General features: G+C 43.5%; 1 protein-coding gene across 2 annotated transcripts in view; it reads left to right on the top strand.

The window, feature by feature from the left end:
• tbx1 (T-box transcription factor 1) overlaps positions 1-5,881 on the top strand; it is an 11,582-nt gene extending 5,701 nt beyond the window's left edge. For both annotated transcript variants that reach the window (XM_076151062.1, XM_076151063.1), the window contains exons 5-8: positions 387-542; positions 2,213-2,280; positions 2,773-2,873; positions 3,622-5,881. In XM_076151062.1, coding sequence (XP_076007177.1) covers positions 387-542; positions 2,213-2,280; positions 2,773-2,873; positions 3,622-4,004 — 708 coding nt within the window. In that variant the 3' untranslated portion in view covers positions 4,005-5,881. The remainder of the gene's footprint in view (positions 1-386; positions 543-2,212; positions 2,281-2,772; positions 2,874-3,621) is intronic.
• Positions 5,882-10,464: the final 4,583 nt, after the last annotated feature.

Raw genomic sequence — 10,464 nt, forward strand, 5'->3', positions numbered from 1 at the left:
GCGACTGGATGGAAACGAACATGAACTATTTTCATACTCACACACTCACAGAAATGAGCTGTAAGACGATAGAATTACGTCACATGACTCGATATCTTCGATTATTGATAATGACTTAATCGTAATTGCTCCGTTATGTTTTCTGCCAGATTATAATGTGCGTATTTAAAATGAGCACAATCAGATCCACCACGTGCTTAAATGAATAAATGACACACACATTATCTTTTATAATATTATTATGTACTAAGTGCTGACCATTTTCTCACCCATTTTATTTTATTTTATTTCTATTCCATCGTTCCCTTTATGTCTTGCTGTATATGATAATAATAATAATAATAATGATCTAAAGCTGCTGTATCTCACTGGTTCTTCTTCTGCAGATCATTCTCAACTCCATGCACCGCTACCAGCCGCGCTTCCACGTGGTGTACGTGGACCCGCGCAAAGACAGCGAGAAGTACGCGGAGGAGAACTATAAGACCTTCGTGTTCGAGGAGACGCGCTTCACTGCGGTCACCGCCTACCAGAACCACCGGGTAAGAGACACACTCACACAGCTGGAGCCTGCAGGAGGCTATCTAAAGTGAATCCGCTAAGATAACTAATTGTGACGTCAGTGGTTTGGAGCACAAATGGATTTTAGCGTATATCGGAATGTTCCCTGCTGATTCTTTAAGGCATTGAACCAAACTCCCTTCGGCGCGTCTTTACGCACGGAGGTTGGAGAGGCGCGGCTGGCGCGCAGCACTCCGCTGCTCCGCATCAGTCAGCCTGACGTCTCCACACGGGCCACGACCCGCGTTGAGCGCTAAAATCAGAACGACTAGAAGATTTATGTCCAAAATAATACAAATGACTAAAGAGCGAAGACGTATTTTGAGTTAAAATACTGAAATTATCATCAAACGATCAAGAGAGAAAGTCCGTTTGTGCCCCATTTTATGTGTTCAAAGTGTAAATTGTGCTACAGACTACATAATTAAAATAATTAAAATGTAATGAAAACGGTGCAAGCAGCTGAATATAACATTTTTTATGTATTCAAAATAGTATACTAGTTTATGAGTCAATGCATAACAAGCTGTGTCTGGATCTTTATCTGTTGTTTTTACATTTAGTTATGAATTCATTTATTTGGTGTCAATCAAACTCCTGAAAGCATCTGGAGCTGCAGCGAATAAATGAAAGGTGCTTGATCAGCTGATTTTTTAGACTCTATTACATTAGAATCAACTTTACTGTCACAGCGCACATGCAGCCGGCAGAGTGAAAATAGACGCAGAAGTGCATTCAATGTCCATTAAAGTTCCTGTGCCGCAGATATAAGCCAACAGCGTATATTCATCTGACTCTGCTCTGCTCTGTATAACAAACACACTGGTCACCTCCATATCCTGACAGCTTTAAGACAGCACCTTCAGTCAAACATGGGATAAACGCCTTAATGCTCTGATGGCTGATTTTAAATAATTACAAATCCATCCAAAGGGATTTAAGAGCTGTTTTTTGATTTTGATGAAGCTTGCCCTTGGATTTAATCAAATGCTATATTTTAAGTAAAATGCAGCACTTTTGAATGCCCGCTTACCATATGTGAATAGCAATATATGTTGCATTTTGTATAATTAACTATCTCTATATAATTATACCAAATTCCACTCAGTCTGCCAACCATCTGCACTTTATGTAATGTAATATAATGTTATATCAGCCATCATCTCCAATCTCTGCAGTCGCCTCAATGACTTCTGTCCTATAGTCTCACAACAACCTAGAAGTCTGTGCACACCCACGCGTTTCCATACGTGTCATATACAGGTGCAGCTCAATACATTAGAAGCTGGTCATCTTCCCCATGTTGTGTCGCCAACTGAACCAGACAGAGAGACAATTTAGAGGCTCAGGAAACCTTTGCACAGGTGATTTGAGTTAATGAGCTGACTGAGTGTGACACTGTGAGGCTACAATATTGAACCTTATTTCACTCTCTGCGTAATGAATCTATGATATAGGAGTGGTTCACTTTTTGAATTGAATTAATGAAATAAATTAACTTTTCCACAATATTCTAATTCATTGAGCTGGGGACTGACAGTGTGTGTGTGTGTGTGTGTGTGTGTGTGTGTGTGTGTGTGTGTGTGTGTGTGTTTGTGTGTGTGGAATGGCTCGTGCCGAGATTCATGTCCCACTGTCCTCTGTGTTTCAGATCACCCAGCTGAAGATAGCCAGCAACCCCTTCGCTAAGGGCTTCAGAGACTGCGACCCTGAGGACTGGTGAGGCTTCAAGCTAAAAAACAACACAGCTTTATTTTCATTTTCCACATATAACAGAGGCGACGTGGGGCCCGGGAGTGTCTGCTGGAGAATCCTGACCTTGTTTGTTTTTATCGCACTCGGGTGTGTGCCGGACGGGTGGAGTTTGCCTCATAAGCGAACACAACAAACTCCGACGTTTGGACCATCACCCAACTTTGTTTGGGTGTTACTCCAGTGATTATCTTGCATTGACAAATTACCAAATACTTTTAAACCCCACCCATCTGAGTCCACAGGCTGCCAAACAAACAAATAATTTTTCCTTTAACGCATTGAACTGATCTGAGGAGTTTGAGGATTTTTGATTTCATTCACAGTAATTTGGCGATCTTTGAAATGCTCTTAAATCCTTAAAGCGGACATACATCATCTTCATGCATAATAAAGAAATTGTGCCCCTGACGTTCATTAAGCGAGTGTGTAACCTGAATCCTTTTCTTCTCGCTTCAGGCCCAGGAATCACAGGCCAGGCTCGCTGCCAATAATGAGTGCCTTTGCCAGAACAAGAAACCCAATGTCATCTCCACCTCAGCAGAATGGCACAGAGAAAGGTTTGTAGCTCAATCTGTGGTTCAGCCGGTGGCTGCAGGGACGGACGTCACTACAGGGCAACATGGGGCCCCCTACCAAAGAGCCTGCCCCTTCCCCACCCTTTTATTTTTTATAGTTGGACTGCATTTAATTGGCCCGCGATAAGAATGAGGTCCCAACAGAGAATAGCACCGGAAAACTTGAATAAATTAAATTTAGTTACTTATTTTGCGTCCCTCTAATACATTTTCAAAGTTGATCAATTTGGTAGCAGCTTCCAGTCCTGCATTTTGATTCTTATGGGGGCCCATAATTTCACTTTGAATACCAAGGCAGTATCTTTGTTTAGGGGAATTCTGAGATGTGACAGGCTTTGATAAATGTTAAAGAAACATTTAAAAATTTGCAAGAAGAAATAGCAAATTACAAACACTTGATTAATTAGACTTGAGGGTCAAGGATCCTGAATCAACAACTATATTGCCAAGCAAGTCCATGGAAGAAAGAAGACGTTTGGTCGGAAATGTGCTTTTGAGACTATCCCATCTGGCAAAATTTGTTAAAATAGGCCACAGTTTGTTGTACACGTGACGACAGATGAAGCCCAGCAAGTACTTCTGTCCAATACTTTTGATACCCGAGATCTCTTTAGTTATGTTTGTATTCGTCTACATTTATAATTAAGAGTTTAGCTGAAAGACTTTATGTTGGAAAAATGCATAAACTCAGCACTTTCTTACTGTCCTTGTGTCTCTCTTTCCTCTGCAGAGGACAGCCGGCGAGATTATGAGCGAGACCCCAGCATCACTCCCATACACGCCGACCCGGCTCACCAGCTCATGTCCCGAGTCCTCAGCCCAGCCCTGCCCGTCCCTGGAGGCCTACACGCGGTCCCGCTCACCAGCGGCCGGCCCAGCCCTCCCCATGACCTGAGGTCAGAACCTCACCCTCTAAACCCGGACACCCTGCACCACCATCCCTACAAGTACCCCACAACCTACGAACACTACCTGGGGGCCAAGACCCGGCCATCGCCCTACCCTTTACCTGGGATCAGAGGACACACGTACCATCATCACATGAACCCAGCCACGGCTAACATGTACTCAGCCACCAGCGGGCCCTCTAACTATGACTACGGGCCCAGATAATGACTGCTGCTCTGCATTGTGGGAACAGAAACAGGCAGGAAAGGCACCCCGACTCTGTCAATCAATGGCTTATGCAAACCTGCAGGGTGCGTTCACAAGCTGGACGCCGTTTTCTGCTGGATAAACCTGCCATATTTATTTAAAGGAAAATGCATCTTTGCAGGAAGTATGGGGCTTCTGCTCTCAACCCGAAGAGGTCTTTGAACACAAATGACTACAGCACTACATCAGGACACCTCTGACCTGAGAGGTGCGGACAGTAGCAGTGTCTTGTTTCATGGGACGCATACGTGAAGTTACGCGGCCTTTGTTCTCGTGCTCGGTTTAAGCATTGCAAAGACTCAGCAGCTTAAAGCAGGATTCAAGTTTTGAACTCGACCCAAACAAAGAGATCCAACCCAACACATACCATAATCTTTTGGTCTGAACCCGATCGCAATGCCACAAATTCGTGTCTGAGTCCGACTTGGCTCGACTTAGAGCAGAGAGTTTTAAATCCAAACCAGACAAATTTCTGTGGGATGGACCTGAACCAGAAGACAACCATAGAAAACACTACATTTCCACTGTATGTCCACCAATTTGTCATGCAGGGGTAGTATGAGACCAGCCCATTCATGATGTCATCACGGTTCCCATTTCAGGTCCGAATATATTCTGGTTCTTTCTGGGAACCAACATTTTTGGCCTCTGAAATTATTTATGTTTGGTAGAAATTCTCCGAACACTTCAAAATGAACCCATATGTGTTGGTGGAAACGTGGCATCTTATATGAAACAGCTGAGGCAGGGATTTCCCTTTGGTGAATGTTGCCCAAAATCGTAGTAGTAGGAGGAGCTACAGGGATGGATTTTTCACAGACATTCAGCTGTTTCTATATATAAGACGTGTTTTTAAAAAGTAACACACTGTAGCTTTAGTCAAACTATCCCAGAGACAGGGGACAGGCCACAAAAAAAATGGAGGACATCTGGGCACCATCATTTTCATCTCTACAGTCCTCTGTTCTCACCCCTTCATTCATTCAGGTTACTGAGCACAAACACCACATGGCAATGACACTAGCTAGCTAGCAAAAGATACCCACAGATTTCACCTTCATCATTTGTTCTGAAAATAAATCATGCAGCGTATTTATTGTAGCAAGGACATTAGTTTCATGGCAGCCTGGTCTTGGTCCGTGCATTGTGTAATTGACGGCTCTTCATCCTTAGTGGTGTCTGTCGTCATCACGTGGAGCAGAAAGTGATGGTGGTTCGGTCGATCAATGTCTGCACTTTGGTGGCGGGCACGCGCGTGCACAACGCCTTTGAAAAAGAGACTGAGCGAGCGATTTTTCAAGCCAAAGTGCCGTCCCGATGTCAGACAGTTCGGCCTTCTGTTGACTTTTTTTCCACAGAGCTCAGGCTTAATTGATCTTATAAAATTCGGATTGGAAAGTCTGACTATATTGTCGCTATTGTTATAGCTTCGGTCTCATCGCAATGGATTCTAAATGGGGACGTCTGGTCTGGTCGAGTGTGTATGACGTAAGCGGCCTTCAAATGACGCCATTAAGCGATGCGTCCTGTGAAACGAGACATGGCGACGGGGCCCTCAGAGGGGACGGGAGGGATCGCTCTCAACACCCAACAAAACCTTTGATCACAGACTGGAATTGATTTTTTTTTGTGTTGAATGCACTTTTTCTTGTGATTTTTTTCCCCTTGTTTTTATTGCTTTCAAAAAAGCCATATGTTACGTAGTCCATCGGCCTTGTAGGTAGGCAAGATGTTTGCATGTTGAGCTCATTGGGGGAGGCTGTCAAAACTCACCGAAATGTTTTTGTTTGAGGGAGGGAAAAAAAAAGGAGTTTGGATTTTGTGGACATCTTGAGCCGCTCTGAGAAGAAGCTTGTACCATGGCACTGACTTGCAGCAATTCAAAGTAAATAAATGAAGCAGAATGAGTGTTCTGTATCTGTAAAATAAACATTAAATTCTTGTAATTCATAAATGCCCTTTGTGCGGATCTTCCATTCAAAGGCGGGGGGGAGCTTACCTCACCGGTGAGCATTGTTCAGGTTTCACCGGGGCCGGATTTGCCCACGTTGGAACGCCGCTGCTGTCTGCTGGTCCTGGAAGCTGTCTAAACATGACACTGCACTTTAGGCGCTGCAGGTCAAACACCGAGCTCTGCACCTGGTTGGATAAAAAGTGCAAACACACTCACACACTTCCTGTTCATGCAGAGATTTTCCACATCAGACATAAGTGGTTTTCAATTCAATCTCATAAGGATGAGCAAGAAAATGGTTTCATGCAACTGTATGTGTATAACAATGCACAGTTCTATTAAGTTCTTGATTTTGTTAACTCAATTTCAGAAAGTGTCCTGGTTTTAGGGACACAACTGCAGATGATGAAAGTATTTTTTCAAATTTCCCAAAACATACCTATTAAGAGAAAAAAATCTTCATTGGAGAAATTTTTGGTGCAACAAATGTTAAATTCTAGAAATAAAAATAGCCACATAAACCCATATGATAGAGTCACAACAAATAAATATCTAAAATAATCGGTGAAAATAAATCTGTAAAAAAAGATAAGACTAACATTTTTCAAAAAAAGTCCAAAACAATCCAAGCCTTCAAGAAAAGACCTTTACGGATAAGAAACAAAAAGTCTGCTGAGAAATCTGTGGAGAAATCCAAGAAATACAACCAAATCTAAAAAAATATATATATATTTTACAGTGCAGTTTTGACGGCGAAAAACGAAACTGATTGCGACACAAACTGAAAATGAAGACAGATATGTGGAGTTCAGTGGTGCAACATGAGGCTACGCTCTCTTCTTTCAGGTTAAATAAATCGATTTGAATCATCATTTCAATATTGATTAAACTAGTTGATCAGAATTGTTTTGACTCGTTTCTTATTGGGCCTTCAAAGCTTTCTGATATTGATTTATAATCAAATCCGTCTTTCTATCTATCCATCAGCAGTAGGGGCAGAAAATAATGACGTCACGACACAAAGTGGAAAAACTGCCATCTTGTCCGTTTCCTCTCAGTCTGTAGGATATAATTGCTCACATTTAATGGGACAGTCGGGTGATATTTTGAGAATGTCAGATCCCCCCCTTCCCCCCATCTGTGCAGCCATTTCCATCCTCTATTTGAAGTCCCGCAGGAATGCTTTGTTGTCAAGGTTAATCTGGCTGGAAAAAAACGAAGCTTTCTGCTGTGGGATTTGTGCGTTTCACGGTACAAACGGAAACCAAAGCTAATGATTCATTCCAATAATGTGGCTCCCTCTATCCTTGAACTCTGAGTTGCAGCGAGTAGAGCTCGAGTCCGAGAGAGCCCGGGGGCGCCTGACCTCCGACTGCTTAATGGCTTGTAAAGGTGTCAAAGGTTAAATAATGTCTCCACTCATTGAAACCACGACTAATTGTTTTGTTTGTCTTTTCAATAATAAACGCTTTATGGGCCAGCGAGCAACAAGAAAAAGTACAACAATGACGTCAGACGCAAACCGCAAATTATAAACCGCAACGTCTGCAAACGTGCGTCCATTGATCGAAAAGTAGCGAATGTAAATGATTCGGATGTGGAAAAATTAGTTAGTAAAAAAGATTTAAATTTTTTATAATCGAGAAAACAATCGAATAAGAATTACGTCTCGCTCATTCATTCAACAAGACAAATATGAACCCGTGACATGAACATTCACGCTGTCTAAACGACCTCTCATTCGGCTCTTTAGTTAGATATCTGTAGTAGTACTGATTGACTCCGGGAGCTTAATTACGCCTGTAAAATCCAGGAAACGCCACATTTCCACTTCAGCGTTTTATGTTCAGGCTGCTCCGGAACTGAGAGGCCCGCGCGGTGTGAAGTGACGCCGGGCTGGAGGCGCGGAGCGGCGGGGAGAGAGAGCAGCGGAGACCCCGCTGGGTTTATGCCCGCACGACACGCAACAGGGAGCGAGGGAGGAGGGGGGAGGGGGCTCTGATCATATGAGCAATCAATAACCAATCAGTGAAAAATCATTGCAATTTATTGCATATTAAGTTTGTAGAGGTTTATCCTCACTGTCGAAATAATTAAGTTAGATGAGAAACACATTTGACACTTTTCAATATAGGTTGATTAGGTAAAGGTTTATGGATGATGTACTGGATTTATGGGACAGGGGAGCCCAGTTAAAGGGGCTTATGAGGACCCAGAAGGACCCGGAAAAAACAGGTATTGGGCCTTTTTCTCTGTGATTTCCTAAATTAAGATAAAGTAAAACATTCCCACCACATCTGTTAATCTAAAGAACCTCTTCACTCTATTTAAGATTGATTGATAAATCTTATGGATTTAAATCTAATTTGTTATTATTATTTGGTGTTTTAAATCAGCATCAGTTCGTCATAACACATTTAATCAAAATGTCTATACATTAACACCAACAGGATTATTTCAAATGTATTTGATCAAAACCGTAAATGTCGGCACTTTTAAAAACCCCTATAAGGGCCCTACTCCTAGCTGGGCCCCAAGGTATTAACTCAATAGAACATGAGTATATACATTTTCTTTGAGCAGGTAAATATAAAGTTTGTGTGTCCAGATTACAAACAACAGTTAAAGGTTTAGTAAATGTAACGGATAAAGGAAATTGCTGCTATTGGAGAGATCGTCAAGAACTGCAATTCATGAGAACATTATCTCACCCCCCTCTCTCCACTCCCACTCCGTTTCCACACGCACACCTAAATAGTTTCTGGCATTCTTTCAACACTCTGCGAGAGTTCTGAATCATAATAATCAGTCACTCCACAGAGAGGAGGAGTGAGAGCTGCAAAGGGCCCAGGCTCGCTGCTGAACAGCTCCAGGAGACGGAGTGCCAAGCGCTGGAAGCCATTGAAGTATGAGGAGGTGGAGGGGAGGATGGATGATAATGTGACCCCAGGCATCAGCTGACACTCAGCGGCATCTGGAACATCTGTTGTGACAGCCACAATCGGTGCTCACGAGTTCGCTTTGCCGCCGCGTATTTCTGATGCCCAGCAGAGCGCAAACCTCCACCTTCGTCTGCAACCCACCAGAACGGCCAAAACCTACATCTCTGTGTACATTTGACATTTACAACTTCACTTCTTAACCTGGAAAACCTCCCCATAGTAATTCGAAAGATCTCTCTCTTTATTTCTTTAGAAGATATGAATGCAAATCAATAACTCAAACTGTTCCTCTTTTACCGAATCAGCTCCATCTCAGCTAGACGATGGTGGTAGTTGCATATTTGTAGCCCTGCTAGACACGCAGCTATGCCTGGATACATAGAGCCCCAATCTGAAGATGATTTTCTGACCACCAGATCCAGATCCTATTGATCCAGCTCCTGATCCTACTGATTCTAGTGTGAACAGAGGACAACATCTTGAGTGGTATTATCTTTCGACCTATCTTGTAAAATCTTGTCCCTCGGCCTGTGACCCCATTCTATGCAAAAATTTAACCATAATCCAATTCAAAGAAACACACTTCTGTCTTATCTCGCGGATGCATAACAACACAATATCCTTGGTGGAGGTAGAGAGCGAGCCAGGTAAGCAGGCTGTGGCCCTCCACCCAAACAGAGCATGTGCTTTTACATAGACCCCCATAGCCCCCCCCCCCCCCCCCCCACACACACACACACCCCACTTCAGTTTATGGCGCGCGAGACACCGCTGACAGACGTTTTATGCGGAACATCAAAACACATCATCACTGCGTGGCGAGAGCCGCGATACGTTCATATTAATTCCCATTTGAGAAAATAAACCAAAGCGACTGGGCTGCGAGGCGAAGCGGCGGCTCGGCCTGCAGCACAGAGGGATTATTTTCTTACAATCACTCTTTGTCGTCGTTTCTGTTTTCTAAATAATCAGGCTCAGTGTGACGTCTTACCTTGTAATATAATCCATGAATACAACCACAGTGATTCTGGTTCAGGGGGCCGACACACACACACACACACACACCTCTGAAAATGGATTCATGTCCAATCACAAAGCCAAGGTGACCTTTGCCCTCCGTGGCAGAGGAAGACACACGTTAGGTGCTAAGTGAAGCACGGGGGCTATTGTGCAGAGAGAGGGTGTGGGGGGGTCAGCGTCCATTTATTGACTTCCTAAATGATCCATTATGAAGTGATTTACGAGGTCCACCGCCGCTCCGCCACACAGCTCCATTCAGCAGACATCTGCACCAATGGACACATCGCTGATTTATCAGAGGATGGACGGACGGAAGCCGGACCCGGCGTCCTCTGGTGTTTGTTCAAAGCCAACAGCAGAGTTAGGAAGCCATTATGGATGCAAGAGGGGTCAGGGACAAAAGCTATGGATGGAGCTCAGCAGGGGGCGTGGAACACAACACAACAAGTGTCTGCAGAGAGTCAAACTAACAGCTATGGAGACATCATCCAACACAAAACTC

Source organism: Genypterus blacodes, unplaced genomic scaffold, assembly GCF_046128005.1.
Source record: "Genypterus blacodes isolate CSIRO-AG114 ecotype Tasmania unplaced genomic scaffold, CSIRO-AGI_Gbla_v1 ptg000053l_1, whole genome shotgun sequence".
NCBI lineage: Eukaryota > Metazoa > Chordata > Actinopteri > Ophidiiformes > Ophidiidae > Genypterus > Genypterus blacodes.